The sequence below is a fragment of the Myxocyprinus asiaticus genome, chromosome 16 (assembly GCF_019703515.2).
Source record: "Myxocyprinus asiaticus isolate MX2 ecotype Aquarium Trade chromosome 16, UBuf_Myxa_2, whole genome shotgun sequence".
NCBI lineage: Eukaryota > Metazoa > Chordata > Actinopteri > Cypriniformes > Catostomidae > Myxocyprinus > Myxocyprinus asiaticus.
This window is the reverse complement of record NC_059359.1, coordinates 655,035-672,714: the sequence shown is the minus strand read 5'-3', so window position 1 is coordinate 672,714 and position 17,680 is coordinate 655,035. Positions and strand designations below refer to the sequence as shown.

The following is a 17,680-nucleotide window of genomic DNA, read 5'->3' as shown; positions in this document are numbered from 1 at the left end:
TACCTTCTCCAGCTGGGGTCAGGGGGTGGGGACAGATACACAGAGCTGCTGTGAGTGCTGTCTATCTGAGGTCAGAGGTCAAGGGTGTGAACAGCATCTACACAGACAGTAATTCTGCATAATATTAAACTCAATGTGAACGTAACCATTTGACTCCCGTAATGTGACGTTCAGTATTTCTGAGTGAAACAGTTTGTATCCCTGTATTTTGCTTCTCAAATAGGGTTAGGGTTATTTAGGGTTAGGGTTAAAATAGGGTTGTTTTAGGGTTAAAAAGCTGAAGTATGTACATTTTTCACTGTTAAAATACTTTCTTCTATCCCAGCTTAATATGCAGAGACAACTATTAGTAAGCCATTTTTAGGTTCATTTTCTGGAAAACTGTAAACACTGCGTCTCTGAAAACTCCTGTGTTTGTTGAATGACCCACTTAGACCCACTCTAACAATGTTACTCAACCAATGGTGTGAGTTGGGGGCGGGGCTATCTGACTATCAGCAGATGAGGGGTGTGTTCAGAAAGCTGTTTTGAAAACATTGTTTATTTTTGCAATTCCGATCGGTGGCGCTAGTGTCACAGAAATGACATACTTCAGCTTTAAGAATGACAAAAAAAGAAAAGACAAAAATACTCTGTAAGAAAATGCGTTTTTGCAGCGAAGGCCCCTTAAACATGACAGACACAGGTGGAGTGTTTTCAGACAGGAAGGATACTTGTCTCCTGTAAGGCCTGCTGGGAGAGATGAAGCGTCTGTCTCTGTGAACTCTCTCCACCAGACCATGATGCCGTGTGGAGCGACTGGAGTCCAAAGGAGACTGGAACGAGCCCTGAGAGAGCAAACACACACACACAGGGGTGTTAGATCCAGGTTAAAATAATCTAGTAGCCCCACGGCATATACTAACACACACATAATGAGCTGTTGTTGATGCAGCCGCATCTAGAGACACATTACACGCCTGATTAAACACAAACACACACCTGCAGGTCTGATGCTGTCCTGCCGATCTGGTTGACGTTGGGCAGAGATCCGCTGTAATACGGGCCCTGAGTTCTGGCCAATCGGACCTTCTGTGCCTGAATCTGCAAAACAACATGAGAGGAACGTTGAAATCCTGCAGCGTTCAATCGATCGCACATCAACTGAAAGATACAAACAATAGAGAAAAGATCTGTTTAACGTAAGAACTGCTCAGCTACTACGTCTACTATGTAAACAGTGCATGGTATGTGCTTTTATTTATGCTTGGAGTAACTGAATGGCCTGCATCTGACAAAATATGCAGTATGCATCAGAGCACACAGGCCGTCACACCTCTTATGCTCCTCTAGTGTCCCGCGGAGAGAAGCTACGCCATTTATGTGTAGACATTCAACCACACCTAAAGGTGACATCACTCACTGGGTGTGTAACTACACGTACACAAACATCTGTGAACAATCATCAGACATTTTTCATAATGATTTGAATAGACATCAATGCAGAGGAGCAGACGAGTTCATGAAGACTGTCAAATCAACATCTGAGACAAACCAGCCGGTCGAGTCTCACCCGACAGCTCCAGACACACTCGTTACATCAGTGTGAACTGGTGGATTGTGACCCAGAAATGGTTCTCATTGGGTCACAGACGGCAGGGGAAAACAATGCTAAATGCAAATAATAAAATGAAACTAAAAACAATAACAAAATAAACAGGTTTATCACCTCCAAAAGTTTGTGTCCAAACAAACTCTACGTTTTCTGAATGAAACTGTCATGTTAATATTTATGCATTTTGTTGGAATTATGCAATTCATGGCAATATTTAGGGCTGCACGATTATGACAATAATCATAAATGTTGATTATTTCCCTAGATATTGAAATTAAATTAATGCAATTTACATAAAAATACATATTTATTTTTAAATAACACGCATAACTGCATGTCATGTTCTTTATCTGTAGGCAAAACAAATATTTTTGATTAATTTGTTATTATTGTTTTATTATTTTTTTATTTGGTCGATTCGATATCGATTCTCAAAAGCCATGGATCAATTTTTTGATCAGTTTGGCAACTGGCTGGTAAATGTTGAGATTTCACTCAGCAGTGATTGTGTAGTATATCGGTGAGATCTTTTCACAGCGTGTTGACAGTAAAGTTGATCCATTTGTGTCCAAAGACAAAATCCACACGACCGATTAGTCATCGAATAATGTCTCTTTAAATACTCTTTCTGTTCTTTACAGTCAGTTATTGATCAAAAACAACAAAAGAAACATTTAATTCTAATCTTCATTAATTCTAAGGCATAGCACAGATGAGATAAAGTCATCCGAGTCTCTCTCATTAACATGCGCTCATTTAAAGACACTGTTTACAGAGATGCCTGTTTTCTTAAAGAGACAGTACCGTTTTCAGCACGTGCTCAACAAATCAATGTAAATACCTGTAAATTAGGGATGGGATGATATGGTTATCTCACGATTTGGTTCGATTTGATATTATAACACTTAAATGACAAAGTATTACAGAAAAAAATTATTTTCTGAACACATGTTTGAGCAAAATACACATTATAATTTCTCATCAAAATAAAGTTCTTTAATACACAATATAAATGCTCAAAGTTTAAATCATAAGAGTTTCTCTATAAGAAAAGACAGTGATCTACATTCATGCTGATCAGGTGCAGAACAATCAATAGAACTGAACAAAACATGTCCTGAAAAAAGTACGTGAAAGTGTATATTTATATTTTAATAATTTGTTTGTCATCATTATTATAATCAAAATTTAACTTTTTAAAAATACAAAAATCATACATTCTATTAATTGATATTATATCATGAAATTGTATACATAATAAATATATGAGCTGTCACTGTTTGAAATAATGTGTATAATTTATAAGTAATAACATTGAGTTATTACATATATTCATTTGTATAAGAAATGCTAAAAAGGCTACTGTCACTTTAAGAGTTTAACGAGCGGCTCACAGTGTTCCGGTTCAGCGAACATCAACGAGAATCTCTCGGTTTCTTTAGCGCATCCATGCTGTGTGAGATTAAAATGAACAGAACAGAAAGGATATTAAGACACATTATTCAATGAAAGTGGAGTCGCATCATCTTTGATGGACACACATTACACGGAGGAAACGATCCGCTTTAATCTCAAGCACTTTTCATCAAAACAAGGCGATTTTCCAGGTGTTCCAGTACTTACATTTCTAAAAGCTAAATTCAAGCACTTTAAGGACCTCGTGTGAACTCTGTAAACCAGCAGTAGTGTTAAAATCAAGAGATAGAGAGATTATGATGTTTGACGGGTCATTTTATTTATGATCACATTGATAGAAAACAATGTTGCAAATTTCGAAATATCGAGTTATGCCACAATATGGTTCATAATTTTTTTGGTTTGCGATATACGTATATATCGAAATTCAATATATCGTCCCATCCCTACTGTAAGTAGTACAAATTATGCAATTAAACAATAAAAATGTATCAAAATATACTGTATGCAATATAATATCGTATTTATTGATTAAATACAATGATTTCTTAATTTTTAAAAAGATACAATGTGACCAAAATGATGAAAAACGAATTAATATTTTCATATTGTGCCTAGTTAGAAGGTCCCCTGTATAATTACAGAATTAGCTGACAGAGATTTATTTCATATATAAGCAAAAGTGACATTATAACTGAAATATACACATATGAATCGATATTAAATCAAGAGCTTGTGAATCGGAACTGAATCGGGAAATCGGTATCAATACCCAGAACTATTCTTTATGCTGGTTACAAATCCAAAACAAGCCGAGATCTGTTTCTGAATGACTTTATATTTGTTTTTATCAGTGAATAGAGAATGCCTAAACTGTCAGCTTCACACTGGCCTTCTTAAAAGCATGAAAACCAAAGTAGTTTTGAATAGATTATACAAATGAAACGAGTGTGGACTTGTCTGTGATTGGTTACAATGCTCCACCGCTGCAAAAGCACACGTTAAATTGAAAAATAAATTTAAAAATTTGACGCAACATAAAAAGACCTGCATGGACAGCTGTAATTGACACTTTCACAAATAGTAAATTGTGTCAGCTGTAACTGTAATCTCGATTATTCATATGTAACACTAATAATTATTCATAATTTCCTATGTTTGATGTTACTGTTTTAGAAAACCCACGGACCATGCAAAAAGCTTTCATCATACCCCCCTGAAGAAAGAGCTTCCATTTAGTCAGTTTCTCCATATTAATCACTTGATTTTAATGTTTGCCATTTTTGGTGCATAATCATTTATACATGGCGAGTAAAAGAGATCCGGGTGCTGTGACCCGTCAATGTGTGGCACTCAGGGTCGTGACCTCTCACCCTCATACACGCTACTGTACTGAGGGAGAAGCATTGTGTGTGTGTGTGCCCACACGCTTGTTAGAAGTGGACAGTGACAGCATTGTGCTGGAGTCAGTGTGACATCACACAACATCTCACAGCACCGTCAGACTGTGATGATTATACATGCTGCTCGAACCGCTCGCTGTCTGTCTGATGCATCACAGACATCTACAGCAAAAATAAAGATGGAAAAAGCATCATAAATCTGATTCATATGAAACTCGTTTCACTTCAAACTGCTCTCTACATTGCATCACCATTGAAACTAATTAAGAGAGTGTGTCCGTGATAGAGAGTCTCGATCTCTCGTGCAGCTCACTTCAGTTTCGTTCGGTTTGATGTACAGTACCTCTTTACCAGATACACTTGAAATTCAAACACTAGCATGTCAATCGAGAAGAATTTCTGGACTGTTATTTTATTTTCAAGCCACAGATAAACAGTCAATTTTAAACTCTTGTTTTAGCACAGTGTTGGACTGACAGGTGAGTGGGTGGGGCTTCGCTGCTGTCCGAGACGCATCAGGGCGGATTTGCATTTACACCTCTGTTCATAAAAACGACTGTTTTTGACCATCTCCCGATGTGGTTTTAGTGATCCGATCACAAAACATTTAGCCTGAGAGAGATCTTAAAGGAATATTCTGTGTTCAATACAACAGCTCAATCGACAGCATTTGTGGCATAATGTTGATTACCACAAAAATTAAAGGATTAGTTCACCCAAAAATGAAAATTCAGTCATTGTTTACTCACCCCTGTGTTGTTATAACCCTATATGACTTTCTTTCTTTTTCTGAACACAAAATGTTGTGCTCAGTGATGTCATACAATGGCAGTTTATGGTGACCACCTCTTCAAGCTTCAAAAGAACACAAAAGTATAATTCAGAAGTCTAATAAATTATTCATGAGACTCATGATTGTTGTGAAAGTATACGATAAGATTTGGTGAGACACAAACTGAAATCTAAAGTATTATTTAGTGAAAATGTTCACTGACCATTGATCTCCTGTGTGTGTTCATGAGTCTTCACGCGAGCTTTGCATGAGAGTAACAGTAGTTACGCAGCAGCCGCGAGATAGGGCGTTCATGCGAGCATAAGGCGACTGTCTGTGTTCCGTGACTGCTTTCGGGTCCTTGAATAAGGTGCGACAGCCGGTGGAGTTTCTGGTGCCCCCAAAGGGAGTTGGTGCCCTACGCAGACTCTGTAATACGGTATAGGGAGCAGCGGTACTTGTAGCTACCTTCAGCCACATCTCTCTGTTTGATTGAGGACTCCAGTTCAAAAAAATAAGGCTGGGCATAGAAATGAATCAATTCTTCGACTACAAACTCTTCAGACATGTTTAGTAAGTTCTGTTCTCTGTTTTGTGTGCAGCTATGTTGTGTTTTCTGTTGTTAATATCGCTGGTGTTCCTGTTGAAGTGAAACCAAACAAGTTTTTGATTGAACGCCCCATCTCGCTCATGCTGTGTAACTACTGTTACTCTCATGCAAAGAGCTTAAAGCTCGCGTGAAGACTCATGAACACACACAGGAGATCAACGGTCAGTGAACATTTTCACTAAATAATACATTAGATTTCAGTTTGTTTCTCATCAAATCTTATCGTATGCTTTCACAACAATCATGAGTCTCATGAATAATTTATTAGACTTCTGAATTATACTTTTGTGTTCTTTTGAAGCTTGAAGAGGTGGTCACCATAAACTGCCATTGTATGACATCACTGAGCACAACATTTTGTGTTCAGAAAAAGAAAGAAAGTCATATATGGTTATTACAACACAGGGGTGAGTAAACAATGACTGAATTTTCATTTTTGGGTGAACTAATCCCTTTAACTTCGACTCGTCCCTCCTTTTCTTTAAATCTGTGTTCCAGTGAGACACTTACAATGGAAGTCAATGGGGTCAATTTTTGGAGGGTTTAAAGGCAGAAATGTGACGCTTATAATTTTATAAAAGCACTTATATTAATTCTTGTGTATTATTTGAGCTGTAAAGTTGATTAAACTGCTGTTTTATGGTCGTTTTAGGGTTTATGGTGTTACATCATCATAGCAAAGAAGGTGTAAAATTGTCTATATCTTCACACAGATGTGGTTAGTAAGTGATTATATCACAGTAAAATCATGTTAACACACATATTGTTTATGTCTTGTGTCTATACTTTTGAAACAGTATTTTAATGTTTACAGATTGACCCCATTGACTTCCATTATGCCTCAGCAGCTATGTTTCCATCCAAATTGTGAATTTATTTAATGTGAAAAAACCTAAAATCGCAAAAGCAATGTGCAAATAAAGCAGTATTTACATCCCATGTGTTCAAAAGAACAAAATCATCACTAACTCTACCTCAAGCGAATGTATAGTTTTTTTGTGCACATTTTATTCGCATCTTGGTGTTTCTATCCAGCAGTTTTTATATAATATCTCAAAATGTGCTTTAAAATATGTGGATGGAAACCCAGCTGTTGTAACCTTTTTGCTTTTTTAAAGAAAAGGAGGGACGAGTCAAAATTCATTTTCAACATTCAACAATCAACATTACGCCACAAATGCTGTCGACTGAGCTACAAAAAAATTAATTATCAAAATATTAATAACTACAGCCTTGACCAACAAAATAGGTATCGTTTGAAATCTTAGAAGCTCTACTTTATAATGCATGTAGCATTATGACCAAAACTGAACAAGTGCTTTGAAATTTGCAGAAAAATCAGAAGTGTTTCGTTTTGATCATTTATAGAAACAAATTGCACTGTACATGTTATTGTAATCAGTAAAAATATCAAACTGATCAAATAGCATGTGTCATATGTTGTTGGAAAGCTCTCAAAGAGTAGAATACAACCAGCCTATTTGTTTTACTCACAGAAAAATATAGTGAGTAATAGCTAAGTATATGTCTTTGACAATTATGTTGATGTTGCTTATATACCGCGTTTTCTCTTCTAACTTCACGAAATATAAACTGAACATAAAATATCACATACCACTACTTAGAGGAGGTGATTATCTTTCAAACGAGTCCACACACAAGATAATCAGATTTATAGATCATTAGATAATCCACATGAAGCACAATGTTACATATGACCACCAGGAGATGGCGCCAAATACATGACACAGACTCAATGATGACTCAAATGACACAGAATGAAACTCATTCTGTGAAATCTCATTACTAAAATCATGTCTGCATGCTATACAAACCTTTAGTCATTGTTGTGTTTGCATGTGTAATTAGTTCTTATGTACAATTATTATGTTTTATTTGTTTGGGGATGTTTTTGGACACTATGATAAATTATTTTTGTAATGCTATAACTTTTGATTGCTTTGTCGTTTCATCACAAAATTTAACTCAGTTACAGTTGATATGATTGGGAACAAAACAAAAGCAGTTTTTCAGAACCACCTTATTTACACCCAGAGATATATAATGTCAAATCAGAAATATAAGAAAAAAAGTAATATTTTGCCTCAATTTTTTTTTCAGCAGTTTCTTAAGCTGAGTCTCAGAATGTATCATAATCTATATCATTATAGTTCTCTTTACAATGATACCAAACACTTGACCCTCCTTGTGTGTGTGGGTTTTTTGTCAAGTTATAAGCCAAAAGGTATGCCACTGAAACAGGAAGTGTTTAAAAACACCCTCAGAGTGTTAACTTGTATTGAATCCGAAATATTCCTTTAAAAACGTGTATATTTTCAGACTTTGAGCTTATTTAGATGACAAGCCTCTTTATTAAATAAGAATGTACATATGAGAATGGCTGACGGTGACACCCACATTTTGGCTTCGTGTGAGGAATATAAACTAAACATGGTACTTAACTAAAAAACATAGTACATCTCTGGTAATTGCCATCAGATAAAGTCAATCAAAACTTTCATAAAACAACATATTATCTATAAAACAGCCGTTAACCGAGCAGATACAACCGTGACTGCACACAATACTAGTATTGTGTCGATACAGTGATATTAGAGTGATATTTAAATGAATATTGATATAAAGTATGAGTTTAATATGCGAGAGGATTCATGCTAATCCGCTAATCGTTTCCTGTCAGTCTCATCAAACTCACACAAACATGTAAAACACTTTTATTAATGTTACCCATCATAAGGGCTCTATTAACATCTGCCAATTCTTTACAGTTACTTTAATCTCTTTACTTGATTCGGTTTTCATAAAACCAAAGTTTATTACGTTAGCTTCCGTTAGCCAACATGCTAACTACCTACTCGCGCGCGCTCCCGCCGCCCACCGGCCGCCAGCGCCGTGCGCGCTCCCGCGACCGAGAGAAAAACACAGATTTGACATTTTTCCGCGGGAAACTCGGACCCGCATCCCGTTCCCGTGTGTGATCAGTGTGTGTGTGTGTGTGTGTGTTACCCGTGTGGAGGTGAGGTCCATCATGACCTCCTGAAACGCCGCCGTCTCCTCCGCCTGTCTCTGCGTGTGCAGCGCGATCTTCTCACTGAACTTTCGCGGGTTGGACGCGCCGCACGCCGGACCTGAACCGCCGTTATTCGGTCCCGGTGTCGGTCCAGGTCCGCACGCTCCTGCATCACCCACGGAGGACATGATGAGGAGATCCCGAACTCACATACAGACCCGAAGAACCGACAGACACATTCTGAGAGAGAGACAGACAGCTGAGCCCTCTAGGGGCACGAGCGAGACTTACACACATACACACAAATATCACACACACATAATACACACATATTACACACACACATAAAATACACACAAACACATATATTGCACACACACACACACACATAATACGCACACATATTACACCCACTCATAATACACACACACTCACACACATAATACACACACACACACACACACACACACACACATATACACACATTCACATAATACACACACATACACACACACAATATACACACATTCACATAATACACATACACACAACTCTCACACACACACATAATGCACACACATATGCACAACTCTCACACACACACATAATGCACACACATATGCACAACTCTCACACACATGCACACATAACACAACTCTCACACACACAATATACACACATACACATTATACACACACACAACACTCACACACACATAATACACATACACAATATACAAATACACACAACTCTCTCACACACACAATACACACACACACACACAATATACACACAAACATAATACACACACACATACACACAACTCTCTCACACATATGCACACATAACACAACTCTCACACACACAATATACACACATACACATAATACACACGCACATAATACAAACACACATAATACAAACACACACACACACACAATATACAAATACACACAACTCTCTCACACACACATAATACACACACACACACACAATATATACACACACACATAATACACACACACATACACACAACTCTCACACACACACACATAATTCATATGCACGACTCTCACACATATGCACACATAACACAACTCTCACACACACAATATACACACATACACATAACACACACGCGCAACACTCACACAATACATGCACACATACACACACATATTACACACACACATAATACACACATATTACACACACATTATACACACACTCACACACATAATACACACATATTACACACACATTTAATACACACATATTACACACATTATACACACACTCACACACATATTATACACACACATAATACACACATATTACACACACACTTAATACATTACACACACACATAATACACACATATTACACACACATTATACACACACATAATACACATATATTATACACACACTTAATACACACATTTTACACACACACACATAATACACACATTACACCTACATTATACAGACACTCACACACATAATACACACATATTACACACACATAATACACACACATTTTGCAAACACACACACACACAATACACACAAACACATATATTGCACACACACTCACACACGTAATACACACACATATTACACCCACACATAATATACACACACTCACACACGTAATACATACACATATTACACTCACACACACACAATATACACACATTCACATAATAGATACACACATACACACAACTCTCTCTCACACACACATAATACACACACATACACACAACTCTCACACACACAATATACACACATACACATAATACACACACACAACACTCACACACACATAATACATGCACACATACACACACATATTACACACACGTAATACACACATATTACACACACACATAATACACACATATTACACACACATTATACACACACATAATACACATATTACACACACAAACTTAATACACACATATTACACACACACATATTACACGCACATTATACACATACTCACACACATAATACACACATACATAATACACACGCATTTTACAAACACACATACACACAATACACACAAACACATATATTGCACACACACTCACACACATAATACACACATATTACACCCACACATAATATACACACACTCACACACATAATACACACACACACACATAATACACACACACAACTCTCTCACACACACACACATAATACACACACACATACACACAACTCTCACACACACATAATACACACATACACACAACTCTCACACACACACACACACACACACACACACACACTATTGCCCGGTCCTCAACAGCTCCTCCGCCCTCTGGCGGACAGAACCGCTCCTCCCCTACTTTGGTGGATGGCAGCGGTTCCTCCGTCCCCAGGCAGACGGCCGCGGCTGCTCCCCTGGCAGATGGCAGTGGCGAGGACTCTGTGACAGCGCATCCCTCCTCCCTCCCTAAATTTGTGTCCTAATAATTATATAATTTAATGAGAAATTATTGTGCATGGTTCTGTAAATATAAAATCAAAACTCAAATACACTCATGCAAACAAATCATGGCCTGACATTGTGTGCTAACCTGAAGTTTACCCATCTTAAACACTCAAGGAAAATGGAAATCATGTCAGTGAAGAAAAGTGATCAATGAACAACTGGCATGAACTTTCAAACATGTAAACGCATTTTGTAGACAAAAAAGAAGAAACATTACAAAAATACATAGAAGAGGTTGATGTCTTTCAATAAACTAACCCGTGTGTTTGTAGTCATTTATAGATTTCCTAAATTAACAAGCATTAAAGGGCTTTCAAAATAAAGTTAAAAACTCACCAGACAGGTGTTTGATGTTTCTTCACGGTCCCTGAGGTACAAGGGGAGTCCCTGTAGAGCTGTAGTGAATCTATGAGATAGGATGTCTGTTGTCTGGAGAAGAAGAAAATAAATCATTTCAATCATCATTGACTTCTATATGATTCCTCACAAATCCTAGCAAAGTCTCATGCATTTAAATATATTAGGGATGGGCAAAAGCTCAGAAATTAATGGTGGCTCAGGGCAAAAATGCCACCAAAGGTGACAAAAAAAATTACAAATGTGGGGGGTCTGGGTATCTCAGCGAGTATTGACGCTAACTATCACCCCTGGAGTCGCGAGTTCGAATCCAGGGCGTGCTGAGTGACTCCAGCCAGATCTCCTAAGCAACCAAATTGGTCTGGTTGCTAGGGAGGGTAGAGTCACATGGGGTAACCTCCTCGTGGTCGCGATTAGTGGTTCTTGCTCTCAATGGGGCGTGTGGTAAGTTGTGTGTGGATCGTGGAGAATAGCATGAGCCTCCACATGCTGTGAGTCTCCGCGGTGTCATGCACAACGAGTCACGTGATAAGATGCACGGATTGACGGTCTCAGAAGCGGAGGCAACTGAGACTTGTCCTCCACCATCCGGATTGAGGTGAGTAACCGCGCCACCACGAGGACCTACTAAGTAGTGGGAATTGGGCATTCCAAATTGGGAGAAAAAGAAAATGTGGAATGAATGAATGAATTCCTTTGCTTTTCTTATATGAAACATCTGATGTAGTTAATATTTTATCCTATGTGTTTTTATAATAGGGTTTTTCAACTTATGAGTAAAATAAGGTCTGTGGTAAACATGGACGTTTTGTTTTGCAACATAAATTACACACCGTCATAGCTTAAATGTGAATTTTGAATCCGCCGTGTGTTTAAAAAAAAAAAAAGTGTGTAATTCAATACGGCTTCAAAATTCACGTTTAAGGTGTGACGGTAATTTATGTTGTAGAACAAAATGTCCGTGTATTGTTGAGTAATGTTTACCACAGATCAGAGGTGGGTAGTAACACACTACATTTACTCCATTACATTTACTTGAGTAACTGTTTGGAAAAAATATACTTTTATGAGTATATTTTTTATGGTGGAAAAAAATGTACTTTTACTTTGTTACAATGGGTAGCGTTCCTGTCGTTACATTACTGGTTTTAATTGAATAAGTGTTAATAAATGTGTAATTAATTGAGATTTTTGAATGGGACTCTTACGCCAGCAGAACTTCACAGCTGCACGCTGTCACTCGAGTTGCGTTCAACACTACAGCAGCAAGCGCTGAATATGCAGTGAAATTAAATGATGATTAAGGTTAGCATTCTGTCTAACTTATAGGAATAATTTTTCAAAAATTGAAAATTCTCGCATCATTTACTCACCCTCATGCCATCACAGATGTTTGTTTTTACTTCTTCTGCTGAACACAAAGATTGTTAGAAGAATATCTCAGCTCTGTTAGTTTATACTGGAATGCAAGTGAATGGGTGCCAGAACTTTGAAGCTCAGAAAGCACATAAAGGCAGCATAAAAGGATTTCAAATGTCACTGGATTAATGCATGTCTTCAGAAGGGATATGATAAGTGTGGGTGAGAAACAGATCAATATTTAAATCTCCACTCTCACATTCTTCTTCTTGTGTTCTTCTTCTTGAAATCTAGGGGTAACCATCGATAACCAACTAAATTTCACAGACCACATCTCAAAGACAGCACGATCATGTAGACTCTACAATATCAGGAAGATAAGACCCTTCCACCTTCCACCTTTCTGAACATGCCACACAACTTCTTAAGTCACTTGTCATCTCTAGACTGGACTACTGTAACGCTCTCATCGCAGGCCTCCCTGCATGTGCAATTAGACCCCTGCAAATGATCCAGAATGCAGCAGCATGTCTGGTCTTTAATGAATCAAAGAGAGCACATGTTACACCACTCCTTGTCTCTCTTCACTGGCTGCTGGTTGATGCACGTATCAAATTCAAGGCTCTGATGCTGGCATACAGAACAGTCACTGGGTCTGCTCCAGCATACCTAAAATCATTTCTGCAGAGCTACGTGCCCACTAGAAGCCTGCGGCCGGCTAAGAAACGTCGCCTTGTTGTAACAACACAAAGAGGCACCAAAACACTTTCCTGGACTTTCGGCTTCATCATACCATGTTGGTGGAACGACCTTCCCAACTCCATCCGTGAAGCTGACTCACTTTCTGTCTTCAAAAAACGACTAAAAACACATCTTTTCCATGAGCACTTAACCTTTTATTAAAAAAATAAAAAATGTCCTTGTTGCACATTATTCTGTTTTAAATGCTATTCTGATGCTAGTGAAACTTTGTAATACAGCACTTTTCATACCACTGTCTCCTTAAGATGATTCCCTTATGTGTTCCTCTTTTGTAAGCCATTTTGGATTAAAGCGTCTGCCAAATGAATAAATATAAATGTGTTTTTGGTGATTGAATGCTTTGTGCATACACTATATTGCCAAAAATATTCGCTCACCCATCCAAATAATTGAATTCAGGTGTTCCAATCACTTCCATGGCCACAGGTGTATAAAATGAAGCACCTAGGCATGCAGACTGCTTCTACAAACATTTGTGAAAGAATGGGCCGCTCTCAGGAGCTCAGTGAATTCCAGCGTGGTACTGTGATAGGATGCCACCTGTGCAACAAGTCCAGTCGTGAAATTTCCTCGCTACTAAATATTCCACAGTCAACTGTCAGTGGTATTATAACAAAGTGGAAGCGATTGGGAATGACAGGGACTCAGCCACGAAGTGGTAGGCCACGTAAAATGACAGAGTGGGGTCAGCGGATGCTGAGGCGCATAGTGCGCAGAGGTCGCCAACTTTCTGCAGAGTCAATCGCTACAGACCTCCAAAGTTCATGTGGCCTTCAGATTAGCTCAAGAACAGTGCGTAGAGAGCTTCATGGAATGGGTTTCCATGGCCGAGCAGCTGCATCCAAGCCATACATCACCAAGTGCAATGCAAAGCGTCGGATGCAGTGGTGTAAAGCACGCCGCCACTGGACTCTAGAGCAGTGGAGACGCGTTCTCTGGAGTGAGGAATCACGCTTCTCCATCTGGCAATCTGATGGACGAGTCTGGGTTTGGCGGTTGCCAGGAGAACGGTACTTGTCTGACTGTATTGTGCCAACTGTGAAGTTTGGTGGAGGGGGGATTATGGTGTGGGGTTGTTTTTCAGGAGCTGGGCTTGGCCCCTTAGTTCCAGTGAAAGGAACTCTGAATGCTTCAGCATCCCAAGAGATTTTGGAGGATTCCATGCTCCCAACTTTGTGGGAACAGTTTGGGGATGGCCCCTTCCTGTTCCAACATGACTGCGCACCAGTGCACAAAGCAAGGTCCATAAAGACATGGATGAGTGAGTTTGGTGTGGAAGAACTTGACTGGCCTGCACAGAGTCCTGACCTCAACCCGATAGAGCACCTTTGGAATGAATTAGAGCGAAGACTGTGAGCCAGGCCTTCTCGTCCAACATCAGTGTCTGACCTCACAAATGCGCTTCTGGAAGAATGGTCAAAAATTCCCATAAACACACTCCTAAACCTTGTGGAAAGCCTTCCCAGAAGAGTTGAAGCTGTTATAGCTGCAAAGGGTGGGCCGACATCATATTAAACCCTATGGATTAATAATGGGATATCACTTAAGTTCATATGCGTCTAAAGGCAGATGAGCGAATACTTTTGGCAATATAGTGTATCACCACCTACTGGGCAGGGAGGAGAATTAATAGTAAAAAAAAAAAAAGAGGAGTTTATATATGATACAGTTATAGACATTGATCTGTTTCTCACACACACCTATCATATTGCTTCTGAAAATCAATGGAGTCACATGGATTACTTTTATGCTGCCTTTATGTGCTTTTTGGAGCTTCACAGTTCTGGTCGCCATTCAGTTGCATTGTATGCACCAACAGAGCTGAAATATTCTTCTAAAAATCTTCATTTGTGTTCTGCAGAAGAAAGAAAGTCAAACACATCTGAGATGGCATGAGGGTGAAAAATGAGCATTTACATTTTTTGTTGAACTGTCCCTTTAATTTGATGCATGGAAGAAAGAAGTCATATGGGTTTGGAACAACATGGTGGTGAATGATGACAATTCCCGTTATTAACAATAATATTAATTTTATTATTAATCATTCTGTAATGCATGTTAAATGTGTATCATGTACTGGAATATAGGACAGTAATCATCCATTACATTATATGTGAAAGTAACTAGTTACTCAATACTTGAGTATTATTTTTATTGGATACTTTCTTACTCTTACTCGAGTCATTTTTAACATTATTACTTGTACTTGAGTAAGTACTTGTACTTAAGTAATAATACTTTTACTTGAGCAAATGTAGAGTAGCTACTCTACCCATCTCTGCCACAGACCTTATTTTACACAAGTTCAAAAATGTTAAAAACTCAGATCCGGAGGGAACCCATGGAGAATTCTCTTCAGGGTTTTTTGGCCTACAAGCCGAGCAGCTCTGTTATCAAATCCATGTTCCTTTTCTTGACTTCAAGCTCAATCTGGTCACTTTCATGCTCCAGTGCAGCAGCATCCACACCAACAGGACGGTCTGGAAGAAAGATGATCGTGGTCCCTGTGCAGATGAGTTTTCAACGCACCTGTTGTATCAAGAGTGCAGAAACACTCAGGGTACAGATCTAGCAGCTGACTTTCAGTACCTACAGTACACTGCATGAAAAATGCTCTCAACGTAGAACTGTATGAGAAAATACACAAATGTGAATAAAACAGACAATGAACTTACTTCTTAAATTTAAAAGAAAAACTGATGCACAGTTACAAAATGCCACAATATTATCATTGATCCTCATCTCCTCAGCCCTTTCAAATAAAGCAGTCCAACAATGCTTGGGTAATTCATTAAAATTCAACATTTTATATCCACTAATGTTTTAATTAACATTTAATACTTGGCCATCAGTAGGCCACACTGTCGACCAACGGCTCTTATACTGCACTATATTTCGAGATCCCAATTATGATCATAAAAAGAACAAAGAAAGCTTTTTTTTAAACAACTAACATTTAAATTCAAGGCAAACAAAGAAAGCACTCAGTGTAGTATATATAGAGAGATCAGGGCAATAACACAAAATATCCAAACCAGGTAAGAGCAGGGGCGTAGATTCCAGGAGGGATGAGGTGGATGTTACCCCACTAATACTCAAAACAAGCAAGTACAACCCCCCCCCCCCCCTCCGGTTTACTCCAGAACCGTGAAACTCGATTTAAAGATTGAGGAATGCAGAGAACTTACAACAACAAATGGTGTCTGTAGTTTTCTAAATAACCAACATATAAAGAAAAAGTGCCACTTAAAGAAAGAGCAACGATCAAACACACTCACCATAATTATTCCTCTGGATTCTTATTCACGTGCGGTTTCTTCTTTGCTGAAACATTTTTACTATAAATACTCCTCTCTGCCCAGTAGGTGGCGATATGCACAAAGAATGCACATTGGCAAAAACGAAAGAATAAAGTGAGAGATTTATAGTAAAGGACTTAAATATTGATGTTTCTCAGCCACACCTATCATATGACTTCTGAAGACATGGATAAAACCACTGCATTTTATGCTGCGTTTATGTGCTTTTTGGAGCTTCAAAGTTCTGGTCACCTTCACTTGCATTATATGGATCTACAGAGCTGAAATATTCTTCTAAAAATTTTCATTTGTGTTCTGCAGAAGAAAGAAAGTCATACACATCTGGGATGACATGAGGGTGAGAAAATAAATGGTTTTTTTTGTTTTTTAGAGCAAATAGTTTTCCTATAAATGTATGTCCTCATATGTGGACAGCGAGACTAAGTTGTGAATTTTTAAATAATATCAAGCTATAGAAAGTCTGATTTTGTTCATCAAATAGTTTATTATGTTTCCAGGAGTGTTGATTATTCATGTTTTTGAGACGTTACAGACATTACATCAGA

At 38.3% G+C, this 17,680-nt stretch overlaps 1 protein-coding gene across 4 annotated transcripts in view; it reads right to left on the bottom strand.

The window, feature by feature from the left end:
• The window catches only part of LOC127453639 (CREB-regulated transcription coactivator 2-like), a 36,105-nt gene extending 23,596 nt beyond the window's left edge, over nt 1–12,509 (bottom strand). For 2 of the 4 annotated variants that reach the window (XM_051720184.1, XM_051720186.1), the window contains exons 1-4: nt 8,823–9,275; nt 982–1,143; nt 714–827; nt 4–65 (exon numbers count right to left, since the gene is read on the bottom strand). In XM_051720184.1, the coding sequence (XP_051576144.1) occupies nt 4–65; nt 714–827; nt 982–1,143; nt 8,823–9,014 (530 nt within the window). In that variant the 5' untranslated portion in view covers nt 9,015–9,275. Of the gene's footprint in view, nt 1–3; nt 66–713; nt 828–981; nt 1,144–8,822; nt 9,276–11,673 lie in introns of those variants that run through there. The other 2 variants (XM_051720187.1, XM_051720185.1) reach the window with 2 other exon arrangements.
• Between the last annotated feature and the right edge of the window lie 5,171 nt (nt 12,510–17,680).